The sequence below is a fragment of the Bombus terrestris genome, chromosome 18, assembly GCF_910591885.1.
Source record: "Bombus terrestris chromosome 18, iyBomTerr1.2, whole genome shotgun sequence".
Taxonomy (NCBI): domain Eukaryota; kingdom Metazoa; phylum Arthropoda; class Insecta; order Hymenoptera; family Apidae; genus Bombus; species Bombus terrestris.
The window spans coordinates 4,561,095-4,580,443 of NC_063286.1; the positions used below are offsets into that span (position 1 = coordinate 4,561,095).

The 19,349-nt window shown below is 31.8% G+C and overlaps 1 protein-coding gene and 2 long non-coding RNA genes across 8 annotated transcripts; 2 read left to right on the plus strand and 1 right to left on the minus strand.

Annotated features, from left to right (window-relative positions):
* Positions 1-1,151: 1,151 nt before the first annotated feature.
* LOC125386855 lies at positions 1,152-3,182 on the plus strand. Its single transcript, XR_007227309.1, has 2 exons — positions 1,152-1,399; positions 1,583-3,182. It is a non-coding gene; the product is annotated as an uncharacterized LOC125386855 (long non-coding RNA).
* LOC100649157 (flavin-containing monooxygenase FMO GS-OX-like 3) lies at positions 2,873-18,948 on the minus strand. Its single transcript, XM_003402118.4, has 7 exons — positions 18,558-18,948; positions 15,967-16,201; positions 10,541-10,682; positions 8,158-8,469; positions 6,180-6,330; positions 5,360-5,634; positions 2,873-4,021 (listed from the first exon to the last, which is right to left on the minus strand). Exons 2-7 carry the CDS (start codon positions 16,173-16,175, stop codon positions 3,809-3,811), a joined length of 1,302 nt encoding a protein of 433 aa, XP_003402166.2. The 5' UTR covers positions 16,176-16,201; positions 18,558-18,948; the 3' UTR covers positions 2,873-3,808.
* LOC100649358 lies at positions 9,708-14,326 on the plus strand. 6 transcript variants are annotated; one of them, XR_007227307.1, is made up of 4 exons: positions 9,708-10,387; positions 10,522-10,650; positions 11,156-13,599; positions 13,691-14,324. It is a non-coding gene; the product is annotated as an uncharacterized LOC100649358 (long non-coding RNA). The 6 variants fall into 6 exon arrangements; XR_007227306.1 differs by having other exon boundaries at positions 9,709-10,349; XR_007227308.1 differs by lacking the exon at positions 9,708-10,387 and having other exon boundaries at positions 11,156-11,989; positions 12,071-13,599; positions 13,691-14,326.
* Positions 18,949-19,349: the final 401 nt, after the last annotated feature.

Sequence of the window (19,349 nt, forward strand, 5' to 3'; positions counted from 1 at the left end):
TGCCCAAACGTGTTTATTATTTCACAATTCCTTTTCGTTGCGCAGAAATATACGTGTCATAAAGCGTATACATTTTGCGCAAGTTCCAGACTAAACAGCTAAATGGCTCGACGCGTGACCGACCTTCTTGTTTATTGTGGTTGAGCAATCGAGAGTTAGCAGGTAGACCAAAGGATTAAGGTATTAAAAGACGAGGAAAGGCAACACTGCTTTTATGTTTATGTTTTCCTTGTTTTTCATACGATAAGTTTTACAAGATTGAAGATAAAATGTTTTTTAGATTAATAGTTTTTCGGCTTTAAGTATCTTCATTTTTGTTGAAAATTAAATATTGCATCGTATAGGTTATAAAAAGGTGTATATGTTACATTTAAAAAAATTACATTGGCACTTAAATTTCTTTGAATAAGAATGTAAAAAGAATGGAAATATCTCATTAAGTTCCCCCATGAAGTTCAATAACCTCCATCTGAAACATTTTTCACATTTTTGATATTTACAGAGATAATCACATATGCTCATTTGAAATGGACATACTGAATGTAAAAAGCTATGCCTTTTCCTATTATCTTTGTTATCGCGCGAAATGACAAACAAAAAGCGAGTTAAGGTGACTGTATTATATATCAGATCTGTAAATATGAAACCGGAATTTGCCTATAGATGGCCCTAGCTGATAATGTAGTTACCACTAACCTGCGTCATTCATGCCAAAAGTCTTTGTTGACATCTCACAAATATTTTCGACTCAGAACAATACAAGTTTTATACAACAGCATAGTTTGTAATAACGTTGATCATGTCGAATTTTGTGCCTGGAAACTACGATTTGCGGACAGCATTGATTTTCTGTTACCATTTGAAGAAAACTGCTGCGGAATCGCATCGAATGCTTGTCGAAGCTAACGGCGAGCATGCTCTTGGTAAATCACAGTGCTTTGAGTGGTTTAAAAAATTCAGAAGTGGCAATTTTGACGTGAGGAACGAAGAACGTGGATCAGAAGGGTGTGATCTATTATGAGCTGTTAAAACCTGGCGAAACCGTTAATACCGAGCGCTACCGACAACAAATGATCGATTTGAATCAAGCTTTGCGCGAAAAACGACCAGAATATCAAAAAAGGCAACACAAAGTAATTTTGCTTTATAATAATGCACCATCGCATACAGCAAAACCGGTCAAGGAAACGATCGAAGCGTTCAGTTGGGAAATACTTTCGCACGCGGCTTACTCACCAGACTTGGCTCCGTCCAATTACTATTTATTTGCATTGATGGGACGCGCACTTTCTGACCAACACTTCACTTCTTACGAAAATGTACGAAAATGGCTGGATGACTGGTTTGCCTCAAAAGAGCAACAGTTTTTTTGGCGTAGCATCCACCAATTGTCAGACAGGTGGGAAAAATGTACAGCTAGCGATGGGCAATACTTCGAATAAAATATTTTTAATCGTTTTCATACAATAAACGTGTATTTTCTATACAAAAATTCCGGTTTCATATTTGCATATCTGGTATATTATAAATAATAGATAACCACACTTTCTACAGTTTCTATCTCATGTTGAATTTTACACAGCGGATTAAAATCCAAAGTAGGAGCTATCGTGCACGTGCAGTGACCAGAAATCAACGCACTGTGACTGTAATAATAATTTGATCAGTCACTATACAGTGTTAAATATTATTCTTTTAGTGGCTGTGATTGTAACCTTAAAACGTCCCAAGTAAGTAATGTAAGTAAACAGAATGGTAAAGAAACATAATCATTTCTTGCACTTTATGTTTACGTAGTAGCTTGTATGTGCAGATATCATTGCACTTCGTCCCACTCTTTAAAGTGAGATACAACAAAAAAAAGGATTAACTATAAGTGACATCATCGATTATTGTAAGTACCTAGTGTTTTGTTACCTCCAGATTCTATTGAATATATGAATCAATATACGAGTATTGATGATTCTATTGATAATAAGAAGTTTTTAAAGAAATTAATTCCCTTAGTTACTATTACAAACATTATTTTAACAAGTGCAGAAATTCCTCTGTAAATACTGTTTAGCTTGGTCTGGAATACGTATTTGGCCCTTTCCAGCGCCATCATGATAAATCACAATGTGCTGTAACAGTTTATTCAGCCGTCGGTAATCTTGCAAAGCGTTGCCAAGATTTAGTGCAAAATCATTCGGTACACTGTAATATCTTGTTGAGTCGCTATTGCACCGTAGTCACGACATTGCTGATAAGAGCTGTGATTTGGCTGATTAGCAGCAACTAAACATTTTATGGATCTGAGAGCACCGCTCAAATTTGCGAAGAAACTTGGTAACACTGTATCGATAGCTTCGAATAATATTATTGGATATTATTCTAAATATCATCCGGTCAATTAACATCTCGCCACCCTGATAAGGAACTTCCAGGAACAATATCCCCTCCATTATTTTCATTGTTCCTGCTTAGTATTTAGACTCCGACACAGGTCCACTGTCCTTTTCTCTCTTTATACATCTAATAACCTCAACACTTTGTACAATTTTCTCAAAATTATCCAGAGAGAGTAAACCTTTATTAATCCTGCGAGCATAAATTTAAACAATTTTTTTGTAGTTTATTTTCGTTTGTGAAATTTGTATAAACATCGTTCATATGTGCAATTATTTATTAATTATTTATGGAGGCAAACGATTAGAGGAAGCATTAATCCTTTCTATTCAAAAATTCCATAAGACATAGATAATTCCATTTTCGATATGCTCTTATGGATTTTAATGAATAGACAGGTATAATGCTTAATTTAGGATTTTTTTTACAAAACATGCTGCTTAGACTGATCTACTTTTTCGGTTAATTTTTAATTGTCACTAACTAATAAACAAAGCCGAAAACGCAATTGTTTTATTCTTGATTTTTATCTTATTACATATCTTTTTACATTTGTAGCCAGACAATTATACAGAAAAGAGATAGAGATGCAGATAGATAAGAGATTTTCCCTTTATCTCGTTCATTGTTCCCAAATTAATTTATTGTTTATATTTTCTTTTTTCTACTCATTTCTTGTTTGAAGCTACTTGAAGAATTAATGTGAATCTTGTTACTACCAATCAAAGTTCCTCAAATTTCCCTAAAGGATCAATAATGATTAAATCTAATATCAAATTCCAAAAACTTAATTTTAGATTTAAAAAAATGGTAATATATTACTCTCAAATGATTAAAGTCAAATAACATAATTATATAATTAATAAGGAAATTCAAGCCATAATAGTAAATTAACCTGTTAGTCCACATAGTAACATAGGTTTCTTTACAAATAGGTACTTTACAAAATTTCACAAAATTCCTCAATTTTTAATTGATACAAGTAACAATGCAAGTAATAATGCAATTGACGTGTTCCTTATGCACGTATATGTACAAGCTTCGCAGTTTCGCTCAAATATATAAACGATACTGAAATATATCAAACAGCATTATAGAACAAATATTCGCTCTTAAGCTTTGTTTGCTGCGTTTGGTTTCGCAACTATGTCTCTTAATTCTCGTCTCGACATACGCTTTATTTCCTAAAGGAGTATGTGAAACGTTATCATTCTTCAACTTGTTTTATCTAGACTGTAGACATAGTGCGCCAGTATTTCAGTGCTAAACAAACGCTAAAGACGCTAAAGTGATCTTGAGCTTAATAGAACAAAAAACACAAGAAATATCATTGAACGCCAAGTAATAGCGAACTTTCAACGATTTCTATGCAAAACATTCATTAATTAGAACATCTCTGCTTGATTTCCGCGTTTAAGGCTTAACAAGGTTTACAATAACACACTACAAAATTTTCATCGTCAATTATGCGATATTGGTAGTTCTTGTAAGTGGTGAAATCCAATTCACGCATCTGGTTCGAGTGGTCGTAAATTTTTCGGATTACCGGTGGGAAACTCGCAATATTCGCAGCCGCAGCTATTTCGTCGTAATACGCCCATTGCCGTTCCTTCAGTTTGGTGATATGTCTCAGCTGAAAAAATATTAATTTGTTTTATTTCTTAATTGTATTTTGGATATTAAAACAATATTATGTTATAGTAAGTCGCGATATCATTGTAATTACAGGTATTCTCTAAGTTAATCTTATTGTGAAGATAGTATAAAATGAAATAAAAATCTTACATCTTATTGCAGGACTATTTACTAGTTTGAAAATTATTAATTATGGTTCCTAAAATTGACATGTACTATTTAAGACAAAATTTCATCACGACATATTGTTTCGAATGGTTATGGATTAGTTACTATTAATTATTATTATAATATATATACTATTTATAATGTCATTCCGACCCTCAATAAACCTAAGGACACAATATAACCTTTCACTTTCACTGTATTGTATTAACGTCTTCAGTCAATCCCTTTGTCCTGAAGAATTTTGTTACGCCACGAGGCTTACAACAGGCTGTATTTCCTAACCGTCGCTCGCGGCCCTACAGTGTCACAGGCAGATCGTCTTATTTGACCGCAGGATCATATACAATGTATCGACAAACGCATAGTTGTCGCCAAGCAGCGAGCTCTCGAAACGTCGAATTTTGTCCGTTACGTTTACCACACAAGAACGGACATACGTGATCATAGGCGCGAACGGTGGCGTGACCCGAGCATAGTGGGGGTCGTCTTCGAAATGAGACAAAGGAATCATCGAAAGGCGAGCAGTTCCTTCTGGCGAGTCGAACGTTACACATTGAGTCAAAAATCTAACGCCTAACTTCTAACTCTAAATACAACGTCAAATGAACGTAATCCAAGTCGGTCCGCGATATTGTCGAACATTCACTTATTCTATTAAGTATTCTACAGTGCTACGTCCACTAATAGACTAAATTCAATTGTATGAACCTTGCTCTATATTGTACATATAAGTTGTTAATTATTTATATCTATTTAATCGCGTAGACTAAGTGTTGGAAATATATACTTTAACTCTGTGAACCACAGTGTTATACTAACTGAATCATCCACCCCTATTATTCTAACCGAAATCAGGGGATCGAACTATTCGTGGTTATCGATTATTGCAATCGTAACGGGAATTTACGACGCGATAGCTCGAAAATACAAGAATTGTAAAATAACGTAATACCTTCTTTGAGGTTTGTCAATAATGATAATTATAATACAAATTGTAAATAACAAATAATTAATGATTTAATCTAATCTAATATAAGTATAAGTTTAATATAAGAAAAATAAAGATTAAAATGTCACCTAACGGATACAGTGCAGTGATTTTCAATCCTTATCACAGAAAAAGGTATAATGGTATTATGTGTATTAGGGAAATTAATAAAATGTATACCGGAATTCCAAGGTCGAGAAGAGCTTTCTTTTCCATCTGATATTCTTCACGCATTTGTTCAGTTGAAGGTAACTTAATGCGATTTTCGAGAATGCTTAAAATATACTGAGCTTGCAGGTGAAACATAGGAAATGGAATTACTATTCCAGGCAGTCCCATTACGAATAAATTCGGATAATCCATATGTATTAGGTGTTTGTAAATCGGCTCGACGTGGTTGTTGTCCGTACGCATCTCAACTTTAGTCGACATAAAGGGATACGTAAATTTATAACCTAAAAACATAAGATTTCGTTGAAAGGGGGTATCAATTAATGGTGAGTTGAGAAAGTCAGGGTCCTACCGAGGGACTAAACAAATATATAAGGTTGGAGTAATTTATTTTATTAAATTTTATGAAATAATTAAATTAAATTAAATTATTAAAAAAAAGATACCAACTCAAATGGAAGAGTGGGAATTAATAATAGAATATATTGATAAATCTGATGATTTATGATAAAGATAAAGTATGATATATAGATTGAGGTATTATAAAACCCTCCTTAGTTGAAATTTACTATTTTGAAACTGAAGTGAACTGATGTTTTATCGCTTTTTTCTGCTATCTTTGTTTCAAACACTTAATCATTATTTTGTGACAATCTGTGTAATCTGATTTTACTTGGTAAATAGAAAGACACGAAGAATTTCAAATATTTCAACATATCTTAAAAAATGAAAATTCGACAGGGCCCTGACAAACTTCCACTTACTTATGTATAATTAATTTGGGATACCTCGATCACTTATATGTACGAAGGAGATCAAGTCATTTTACCGGTGCAATATATGAAGTTGTCTACTTCAGCCGTGGAACCATCGTGGAAGATGAATATGTTTCCTTGAATCGATTGAATTCCAGGCCTCTGTTCTACGTTTTTCGACATTCTCGAATCAACTGGTTCCGGTAGATTGTGGCTCAAATATACCTGGATAGGTGAAAGTATAGATTATTTTCTGAACAATGTAGTTATCGAGAAAACGCATGCAGAAAAAGCTTATTTTAAGTAGACCTGAATTTTCAAATTTTCAAATATTGTCTTTTTTATACTTATATAAAAAAAAAAAGATTTTGCATATAATATAATATAGGTACTCTATCTAAATCACTTACAGCATGAAAATGACCTTTTCATTATTAGAATGAATTGAATATTATTTTGTTACACTGTATACTACACTGTATAATATAATAATAATATATGCAATGTATACAATATGTAATGTGCTAAATTTGAAGCTATTTCTTACAATATTTTACTTAGATATATATACAATTAATAAAAAAAATCACTTTTGATTAATTAATCTCAAAGCAATTAATATTGTATTTGAGAACAAACAAATTGCATATTACAACACGACTCTTCAATCAATTAGTAGATACTGATAATGAGGAATCATTTTTTGCGAACGACGATGCCCTCTATCATGGTCGTAAATAACTTATTCACGTATACAGAGAAATCTTAAAAAACACAGAATCACGTAAGTTTCAGCATTGATACAATTGGGAGATTCATAACAAAAACAAGGCAGATCAAATTTTTCAATTTTTAAAATAATAACGCATTAATTAAAAGATGATTTATATCATGAGCAATGAAAATTCATGGAATTTACAAAAACAAGCTTTAATTAGAGTAGGATTGTTTTTGTATCTCTATTAGCAAAACATTTGTTTTAAAATACCAGAACCATTGCTTTCTTAAACCATAATTTACGTGATTCAAACTAATAACACCAACAAGGAAAAGCAATATTCCTTTTTATAAGGAATATTAACCTGATTTAGTCACGAGATTTACATCCACATGATTTAATTGGATATAGTTGAGACAATTATAATACAATCGCAGGTAACACCCACAACTGTTAATATACAGGGTGGTTGGTAACTGGTGGTACAAGCGGAAAGGGGGTGATTCTACGCGAAAAAAGAAGTCGAAAATATAGAATAAAAATTTTTCGTTTGAGGCTTTGTTTTCGAGAAAATTGACTTTGAATTTTCGCTCGGTACGCGTGAACTTTATCACGTCTCGTTATAACGGATCTCACTGTAGATCGTTGTCTCGATTGACGTTATGTTGATAAACACTTCCAATGTGTTAGAAAATATTCATAGAAATTTAATTAGAAGAGCAGAAGTATGTGTTCGGCAGAATGGGCAACATTTTCAGCAATTTTTGTAATAATAAACTTTATGATTACTTCGTATTATTTTATTATGTATTCCTAATTTTCTGTTACGGCAAAAACAAACTTAAACTGCGATAATATCCATCGAGAACGATCTACAGTGAGATCCGCTATAACGAGTCGTGATAAAGTGCACGCGTACCGAGCGAAAATTCAAAGTCGATTTTCTCGAAAACAAAGCCTCAAACGAAAAATTTTTATTCTATATTTTCCACTTATTTTTTCGCGTAGATTCACCCCCTTTTCGCTTGTACCGCCAGTTACCAACCACCTTGTATAATACTGTAATATAATGAATATTAATTAGAAAATTATAAAATATTATTATAAAATAATTAAATGTGTATAACAAAAATAAAACTAGTCCTCTTTTGGAGAGAAATAAATATGTATGGAAACTTTTCAATTTAGCTCTTGTATATTACTCCAGGCGTTTAAAGCTAGAAACAAAGCTGGAATAAATAAACTATCGTATGTCAATTTGCAGAAAAGATATGGGCATAGCATTTTATAAAATCAAGCTGCGGCAAAGTAACACTTAATGAAATTCCGTCTACCTTTTCGGCGTATTGCGAGACTTCTATGGCGATATCAATACCAGACCAAGAGGCACCAAGGATGCAAACTCTTTTCCTAGAGTACACTTCCGGTACCCTGTACTGATGGCTATGTATAGATTCGCCGGGGAAACTTTCAATACCTGGAATGTGTGGAATATGGCCTACAGTATAGTGACCATTACACAAGACCACGGCGTCGAACGTTTTAGTTGTTTCTACTTTGTTTTCCAAATCCTCGTACGTGATCATCCAGATTGTTTGACCGTTTCTCAAAGTTTCTGGTTCCACGTGCTTTACCAGTGTATTTAACTGAAATATAATTTATAATATAATTAACTGTTCTGAAAAAGTATCAAATATATGAAACTTAAAATTAAATATTTTTATGTTGGGGGAGTCTATAACGTTTCTGGTAATCAATATTTGAAGCTTCTATTGTATTATTTGTTATAAACTTGTTGAAATTATAAATTATTGTTGAAAAACTCCTTTTGTATTGTTTACATTGTTCAATTAGGGACAGTGTCCAAATTTAGCATTTCATCATTTGACAGAAATTACAATATAACAATATATATGTCGGAGATGAAAGAACGCCGGAGCTCCTCCTTGGATTCGCGGAATACCGCAACTCTGTAACTTGGATTAAACAAATGCCGCTCCGATTGTTCGAGATTTATGATCATGAGCTTGGGCTCGAGGCGACAATCAGTCGCCGAACGTAGCCGCGGTCAAAGGGATGAACATTTTATCTAACAAAGGCACAGAGTAACTCTATACCTCTCCTTAAAAGAAATAGTCGTAGCGACACGTGGCAGTAAATACTTCAATAGTTTCTATCCCGCGGCCCGCCACACGCAGATTCTATCCTCCAGGTAAGATGATCTCTAGATGTCAACATACCTCCGCAGTATATGTTTAGCTAACGTGAGGACCCACAATAAATCTTAAGATTTAGTCAAGCCAAGTCCTTCATATAGACAAGCAGTCTTTGTGCAACTACGGGAAGATAGGAGAAACCTATCTTCCACGAACGATGCTCCCCGTCAATAACTTCCCCTCAAGGGCGGCCAGCATCTCTTTCAAAACGCCGATATGGAGATCGACCAATTAGCAACAGCGCTAATTTCCCTCACCTTTGGAACGAAAGCTTTCTTTGACGAATCCGAGGATCTCATGTCCTTAGACACACCCATTATAGTTTTCCTCGACGGCATCATCGAGACGGAGATTCATTCTTTCGTACGATCTCATCGACGAGTGACAGTACCACCTTACAACCAGTGAATACCTCACATCTAGTTAACAAAGAGTTAGACTTGAACTGTGCGAGAACATACGTTTACCATCCCGTGACCGCGGATTCGTTTCGAACCTAAGGTCATTATCACTAGTGCTACGAGTGCTTAATCTTGTTAATAAGCCTGTGCTAATAAACTCTCCGTTGTATCACAACAATGGCTAATTCTAATGAAAATCCATTAAACGCCCATCTCCTTAATCCTGACTCTAATCCGACATATATATATATAGATTTCATCATTTGACAGAGGTACCAATTATATAGTTTTATATGATAATTATATTATATATACATAGTTGAATTGCAATCTCTGCCAAATGATGAAGTGCTAAATTTGGACACTGTTATTAATTAAACCCATGGAAACAATAGAAAAGGAGTTTTTCAACAACAATTTATAACAAATAATTTGCTGTAGAAACATTTATATTGCAAATTATTTATTTTATGGTACACTAAACTTTATGAATGTAGCGGTACATGTCGACAAAAGTCATCATGGTTTTTGCCCAGCAAATCCGCTACACAAGAAACCGTGTTTACTCAAACACGAGCTAATTATAGATATATCGACCTTAGGCGGTTCCGATCATTAGGCCAAATCCGTCGTTTTTGCCGTGACCATAGGCTCGTGAGTCAGCTACCCAAAAAACCAACAATTGTAAACAGGTCGCGAGCTCGGCGCCCGTTGGGACGTTTCGAGAACATTCTCGAAATTCAAATCCCAACACTTGTCGTCAACTCCGGCGGATATAAATATAGCGGACAGGGTAGCGACGCATCCTTAGTTACCGAGAGATTCGAGCAGCGACATTTAACCGATACTTCTTTGCGCCGATCGATTAGCGACAGCGAAACGAAACAGCAAGTATATTGTACGACTAGTGTAAGCATCGGGTATATTCTAATAAACTACGTAGTTAGGTATATTCCGGTGTTTGTGTGAATTAATCGACACCTTATCATCTCATGAATTACTTAATGCTTCAAAATATACTTCTAAAATTAAGATAACATACATATATGTGAGATACTAAAATTAAATGTTGTCATTTAAGGATTGATCTGTCTCGTTACCTTTATATGTGGATATAAATTAAAATGTTTTACATAATCCGAAAGGTATTCTCGAATTACGCTATGATGAACAAATGATGGCCCTTCGTCATGTGTCATTGGAAAATCAGGTATTTGCATTATTTCCCGAGGAAGATTTGTTCTGTAACATATCATGATAATTTATGAAAGAAATTATTTAACCCTAAAATGAATGAAACCTTTTTTAGAAGTAATTAATTACTTAACATTAAAAATGTATAATTACTTAACAATTATTTTTAAATATTTACTTTTATTTTTCATTATTACATTCTCGATACTGAATCGATTGTAAAGTGATTGTAAAATGATATGCAACAATTAATTCAGAAAGTCCCTAATTTCTAATTTCTCTAGTTCTTAATCGATGATACGTAATTTTCCTTTTTTGTGTATTAATTAAAAATACGTAATATAAGAAAACCTTCTGTATATTATCTACTTATTTAATAATTTACAAACATGTTACAAAAAGAAAAAAGAGGTTAGAATGTTAAATGTCAAAGCTGATCGTCTGGGCTTACATAAAGAACCAGAAAAGAGATCTATTCAGTCAGGAATACCATTTACATAATTGTATTTTCTTCTAACTAGGTCGCTAAATGTAAGATCATTCATGCAGAAATCAACACCGAAGACCCGGAGTATTGCGTAAAGGATGTGAACAAGCATTGAAGTTAATAAGCTGAAGTAGCAGAAGACTGTCAATGAGATCATTGATAATTTTGCATAAAAAAATAATATCAGCAATCTTCCTCCAGTATCAGCATATTCATTTTCTGGAGTACTGACACGTAGTTATGATAACGATTGTGGATTAAACAATCACAGTATAAAAGTATCACAACTATGTGTGAGTACTGCATTTTACTGTATTTATAAATAATCATTGACGCCTGATGTAAGTTTATCACAGCAGGAATTTATACTGTGTTTTTATAATAAGCTGAATGTGTATATCTGCTTTAATGAAGAACTTGATCGTATGATACCGACATATTTTAAGTAAGATATGACCAAACAATTATACAGGATTTTTAAAGCGTAGGGATTTCTGAAATCCCTAGAAAATCGAAAGATAAATCCAAATTCATTCGTCTTGTCGGTAATGTTAATGATATGCTTGGTAAAACAGTCGCTCGTTATAGAGAAAGCCTAGGTGGCGCTCATTATTTACCAGAAGATAGGTAAGAACCGTCAAGAATGTAAGCATAACAGAATTCTTCTCATATTTAAGAAACATTCTCATCATTTGGTACTTGGGTATGTTTACGTATAATTTGTTACAAGCCTATCATCTTCATAACCTATTAGAGTCTTTTCGTAATAAGTTCTATATTCCATACATATTGACGAAGAATGTATCTAATTATGATAAAACAAAAATCATGAAGATTGTACACGTGTAATTACAAATGACCTATATATGTACGTACTATCGTATGTTATCAAATTTTATATGCGCAATACACATCTTCCTTAACCTTTAACAATCATCAAAATGTACAGATATTAATCATTACGAATGTATATGTGAGTCATAACTTTCGTAAGAAGGAACTTTCCTATGGAAATTAAAATCGCCGCATTCTACAAGAGAATATCTATAATATGTAAACGATAATGGTACGTAGATCAAGTTGTACAAAAAAATTTATTGAAACCAGAGTAATCACAATTTTGAAAAGTAAAAGACGAGAAGATAAATATATATATGAATTTCATTTTAGATAAAAATTAATTGTTTAAAGTAAAAATAAAAATACAGAATACAGACATAAAAATAGTAAGATGTAATTATTCATAAACAAATTTTTCTCTGACATATTCATTGCATCAGCACTGTGTCGTTCGAGCTAGCAGGTAATTTTATGATATGCGTATGATATCAATACAAATATTATCGATATAATACGTAAATTACAAATCACGAAATTTTGAAGGACGTTTTTGTGATAATTTATAAATAAAACATATACATTTTTATAATACAGAAGTAAAATTTACGCGAAGATCATTTGTTAATATTTGCAAACAAGAATTTCATCGAAACTCTAAAGGAGAAAATCATGAAATTCTGCATTAAGACAAAAATTTGAAACATTTGCTTTCGAATATCATGCGTTATAGCTATTTACTTATTTTATATCAACTAATTGAAATAAATACAAAAATATTTCCTTTTCCTATTCTTATCCTATCAGTACATAGTAAATAGTACAGTACATAATACGTTATGACATATGTTTTTAATTGGCATTAACACATTACATTGATTACAGCATAAATGATAACAAAAATTCGATTGACAGTGATTGGCAGTGACTTGTTCTTTTTAATGCAGAGTTTGTTTTCAAGTATTGTACAAAATACAGAAATCAATTATTTAACCAATTTATTTATTATTCTCTATAATTAAGGGGTTAAATATCAAGTAAAATTAATACTTTATACGATTGAAATCTTAGAATAGCTGTAAAATATTCTTCTAACGAATTGTCTGCATAATCGTGAAGTAATTATTCTAGTAACTGTTCGTTAACTCTAAACTTAAAGATGACCTATCGATTCATTAAGTCTGAATCATGGTGCAACATCTTTTATAGTTTTATAGTTACGTTTAGGTTAAGTATTACCCTAAACGGAATTAACTGAAAGGAACGACTATTCGCGATAATAGCAAAATCAATGAAATAATATAACCAAAGGAACATCAGTAGAAAACTGCTTTATTGGGTTGTGAACTTTCTCGATTGTAATTCTAACCTCTAATGTTATCTTCAGAAATGTATCCTCTAGGTTCCCTATGTATTTCATAACATTCATGTTTTGTTTGTTATACAAATACCTATTATTATACTACTTTTCTAAAATTTACTATTTATTGTATTAACATAGACACTAATTTACTTAATTTAATTTTCAATCATTTCCAGTTTGTCATTTTCTCTATGCCAAGGGTTCTTAATTTTTTCACAAATACAGGCCACAAAAACCAAAATTGCAGTATTTCAGTACCAAGCAGAGAAACATATTTTGTACGTAAGAACTTCAAACTATGGACTTAATATTTTATTGCTTTATTACTATCACATATTTTTATTTCGTTTCTAACAATTTCCGGAACAGCTTACCAAAGCGATTGTCTCATTACTATGTCAAGAAGTGTATCGCGTGTCAGCAAAGTTTATCGCAACCAGCTAGACTGTCTAGAACCATTATTACTGTATAAATGGCGTAAAAACAAATACGATCGATGATCCTGTGTTTGCATCGCTGATCGAATAACCCAAATTGTGGACGGTATTTGGTTTACATTCGAATTCAATTCCGAAATTATTGTATTTTGTCATTTGACCTATTCCACCGTGACGGATTATCCCATTCAAATGGAATTTTATCAGTATCGTATAATATAGTAGCATGATATAGTATATTGTCTCATAGTATAGTACAAATAATATCATTTTGGAAATCATTTTGTGTAAAAGCAATTATTCCAATTTCTATCAGTAAATTCTAAGTATTTTTTACTCTTATCTTAGATAAGATATTTTTCAATGCTAATTATGCAAGCAACGTGATTTACAATGTATTGTAATGAGTGTAGAAACAATAAATATTCGTTACTATTAGATTAAAAAATATAACGATTATTCGATAATTTGTTTTATTATAACTGCACTAGTCACTTCTTTATTTTTGTTTCTCTCGCTTCTATTGTGTTTTATGCATTATTAATTACATCTTGTTTTATGTTCATGTATTATATTTAACAAACTTTTTTTAACATTTTTAATGTTTTAAAAGATTTTAAGGCTTTGTTGTTAAATTTTCTTATGTAATTCTATGTTCAAACTTATATGTACTTTACAACAACAGTATTCATTTAAGGTATTATATAACCACATTTTTCATTCCAATGATATTGTAATAATTAATTGAAATCTTTCTGTTATTAGACACTTTAACTATACAAAATTAATTGAAACAATAAAAAGAAAATTGAAACTCAAATATTATAAAATAGTATAATAAAAAAATACTATAAAAATAATATCTTTTTATTTTCCAATCTGAATGTAGTTTAATTTTGTAATCTATGCACAATTCAATTTCAATATTATACATTCTTAAAGGTTATCGCCTATAGACAACTCTATTTTCTTTTCATTTATTTTTCACTTTGTAAACTATTTTCTGCACTTTTCTTTTTTATTTAGTTCTTACTTTACTTTTTACGTTTTACTATACTTTCTACTTTTTACTTTTATTTACTTCTTGTTTCTCAGACATTCTATCCTTTGTCATCTTTTATTTATTTTTCCTGCCGAAATTATTTCACTTTTGTTGTCAAAATATAAAAAAACTTCTCCAAAATATATGAAAACATCTTCGGTATAATTTTACACTACAGCGAAATTGTACGTAATCTTATTCAGGAAAACGGTGCCGTTAAAAGATTTCATTTGTTTAGTTGTTTGCCAAACGACGTAAACGGAAACATCTTTGTGTTCTACCAAAGATACTTTCACATTATCCATTAAGTTATGAGTTTTAACGCGAATATAGTTTAATTATTGCAAGTTCAATGGCATTACACCTATCCAATGTAAAAATGTAAAAATACCTTCAGGTTATGGTAATGTTTGCGAGGTAAAAACTATTATTCTCGAAAGCAGTACTATCTTCCACTTATGGCATCATAAAATAATTGAAGATGAGTAAATGTCGCTGTAAAACTAAGCCCAGACTGATACCAGCATAAATAACAATCTTGCCCTCTGAAGCAAAACTGATGGCATTATAAATATTTACATGATGAGAGTGCAAACATAATGTAGACAGTCAATAAAAGTAAATTTGAAATTTTTTCAGTCGTGCCACTATCATATGTTACTGTATGTGCATGGTATGTAAACTCGACATAACCTGGACAATGTCAGCATTACACACTACACACTGCTGCCTGGCAAAGTCCAAAGAAATTGTTGAATAGTGAACATAGACTACCAACATTACCCACCACTGAGTGGATTGTGCTGCGAGTTATTATTTCTTTGTGAACTTTATAAATGTATATTATAACTTTATATATATAACTTTCAATATATATGTATATTATGAATTTATATGAGATTACAAATTGACATTAAAACTTAAAAATGTAAATTTGTATTTAAAAATATATTATAAATTGAAGTAGTTACCTGGAAAATTTAATTTCGAAATTAACATAAATTGAAAGATTATAATTATGTCAAGGCATTGAGTGGCAAACTATGCTGAGAGTTACTTGCTAGGTTTGGTCTGTCAAGGGTGCATCAATGAAGTAATTAACATTAAATTACCACAAGTAAAGCGAGAAATGACGACTAGAATGTCAAATGAAATGTTACACTAACCTTAGATTCTTATACATACTACTATGAACCGGTAGTCCATGCTTGTCGACGTCGGTTTCATCAGTGTAAATCCATGTACCACCAACTTGATCGGTTTGCTCGAATAACGTAAGACTGTAAGTGTCCAATTTGGCGGCTGTATGACGAGCTACCACCAGTCCAGCTACTCCACCACCAATTATAGCGATTCTGGTTTTGCTACTCGGCATGTTTTCAACAGGAAATTCCTTGAAATCTATCGAAATCAAATACAAGGAAACGCTGGATAACTTTCAGTTTTAATTTGTAATGAGTGTTGCACAAATACAGGCCATAATAATCAAAATAGCTATTTTATAACCTTTCATGGAAAGTTATCAGATTTACAACGATGCATCTTTCGATATTTGAATGGATTTATAGAATGTATAGAAATGTTTATTTTTCCTTTGCATTCTACAATATATACATAGCTCTTACTTTGATTTCGTTGGTGTATTAGGTTGGCAACTAAGTGGTAATTACAAAATCCGCAATCGCTTAGTTACCAATCTAATAGATTGATATTTTAGCCGTCGTTAGCTTTAGTAGCAATGGACATTATCGTGTTAACGTAACGTTTCATTTAGTATCTTTTTTCAGTAACTTTACATTATTAAATACTGTGTCTTAATATTTATCATGGTAAAGACTTCCAAAGATTTATGTAATATCTTTTTTCAAATCATAAAAATTTTTTCTGATTTTCATAATAAAACGAAAAAATATATATGAAGATATTTTCTATAAGATATCTATAGTACATTTTTGTAAAACGATATGTAACTTTATTTACACTACTCAATAACATTACAACGCAATTGTACACATTGTTTCATGGCCTTATCATTAAAGGGTAATTAAAATAAGGAATTAATTGTATTAATTAATTATAAAAAAGGGAGAGAAAAAAGGAATAGAAGGGGGAAAATTAATCTATTTGTGTATACAAATCACTTGTTGATTTGTATGGCAACAGAAATGTAAAAATAATTTTGTTCTAATTGCATAAACGTACATCTTTTTTATCGCAACGACAAGATTAAAGATGCAATATATGTATAGTATGCGTGTGCAAAATTGTAATAATTAAAAACATTATTAATTTTAAGTTATTAAAAATCTATTATTTTGTTTAAGAAAAGAACACTTCTATTAATCTTTTTTTTGTTAAATTTTTATTAATATTTTTATTAAATAGTTTTAGGAACATGTTATAGATATTTTTTATATTAAAAAATGTCATAGATAAGGAGGGTACTCAGGTATTTGAGAAAAAATTATACAGCTTTAATATGTATTTTTAAATTACTTTATATAATATTTTATATATCTATATATATTCTTTTTTCTTTATTACAAATTTAAATTTTATTGAAAACGTTATTACGTTACCAATTATATATATATATAAGTGTGTGTGTGTGTGTGTGTGTGTGTGCGCGCGCGCGCGCGCGTGTGTGTGTGTGTTTCACTTACATGTATATGTTTCATATTGGTTGTGTGTGTGTGTGTGTGTGTGTGTGTGTGTGTTTCACTTACATGTATATGTTTCATATTGGTTTTATGTGTGTGTGCGCGCGCGCGTGTGTGTGCATGCGTGCGTGTGTGTGTTTCACTTACATGTATATGTTTCATATTGGTTGTGTGCGTGTGTGTGTGCGCGTGCGCGCGCGCGTGCGTGTATGTGTCACTTACATATATATGTTTCATATTGGTTAAGTATGTGTGTGCGTGCGTGCGTGTGCGCGCGCGCGCTTGTTTCACTTACATATATATGTTTCATATTGGTTAAGTGTTTGTAGGTATTGCAAACATTTCTGATTCGTTTGACGAATTGTATATAGTTTTGTATAACTTAAAGTTTACTTATGGTGTATATTCTTTCGTTCTCTATATGGATTTTAGCTGTGAAGATACGTACGATGTATAATTTTTCGATACGAAGTTGTGCATAAAGAGATGTTAAGATGTAAACAGGAAGTTTTATAACTTCATAAAGAATCTAGTAAACTATTACGACTACTACTACTAATATGTCACATATGTACAAAGTACAGTGTGATCAATTACTGTGACTGTTCATCATGATATTTGAACAAATTAAAAATTTTGACATTCCTAAGAAGCTTAGAAAACTGACAGCATTGCACCAATTTTATATACGTATTTCAGCATAAAACTTTTACGACATTAAAAAAAAATTATTTCTTCAATCACTACGTACGAATACAAAAACAGTAATTATTAATCGAACAACTGTTTGAGATTTAGGTAACTAATAATAGTTTTCCCCTCTATTATGTATTACAGCGAATATAGTGAATTATGATACCTTGATCATGAATCTCATAAATTTCTAAAAATCTGACAATAAAAAGCATTGATCCCAGTTCTAAAAAAAAATTAAAAAGAAATGAATAATTATCTGTTAAACACATCTCCGACACATTAAACACATCAATGATGCAACCGCTACATAAAATTGACACGAACTTTGACATAACTCTTGGACATAAAATTGTAAAAGCAAGGATCTTGAAAAATATGAATTGAATAAAATGAATACATACATTGCGTAGAATCGTGTGTGCACGTTGATCGATTTCTTGTAGTCCAACAGGTATCGTTCGATTGGCAAGGCAGAAACTCCGCTTGCAAACAAAGTAAACAAACTAACTACAACTTGTCGAATATTAAACTAAGTACATTATCTTAATACTTGTCGTGACTTTCTCTTTTCGTTCAAGAAAAATTCTCGATAAGGAGGAAATAATAGATCTGTGCAGCTTTGACGTCGTGATTATGCGTGAAATGCTAAATCTGTCGAAGGAAACAGAGACGGAAAAAAGGAAAGAAATATGGAGACGTCACTGTATACGATGTACCAGAAGGAAACTAATGACGAAGCGACTCGTTCAGGAGCAGAATTAAGACTGTCCACCCGAAAGCAATCCGCTAGATGCAACGGCGTCGATGCTCTATGGCCAGCTTCCCCTCCGATCATCGATGGCTTACGTAAATGCGGGAAACATTTCTTTCTAGAAATATGCTTGTAACTTGTCGCGCGGCACAGCTCAACTAACAAAAAGATAAATAAACAGAAAAGATATGATTATAAAGTTAATCTCCAAAATTGTACTAAACTTGACAAGATTACAAGTAGCAATCTGAAAATCTCTTCTTTTAATTTCCATAGCAAAAAAAAGGAATAAAAGTGTTGAAAAAAAGATACAGACATTTATGTTTGAATTTTCAACATTTAGGAAAAAAATAGTGCTTTGTCTTAAAATTGAGACATTATTGAACAAAATTTTTTCGTATAAAATATATTAAATAAAGAATATGACTTTGAATATGACTAT

Coding starts and splice junctions, on each gene's coding strand:
- LOC100649157 (XM_003402118.4), bottom strand. CDS start 16,175: ATGCCGAGTAGCAAAACCAGAATCGCTATAATTGGTGGTGGAGTAGCT. Junction 6,331..8,157: donor TCTCGCAATACGCCGAAAAG/GTAGACGGAATT, acceptor TCACCTATCCAG/GTATATTTGAGCCACAATCT. Junction 4,022..5,359: donor TTCTCGACCTTGGAATTCCG/GTATACATTTTA, acceptor ATATTTTTTCAG/CTGAGACATATCACCAAACT.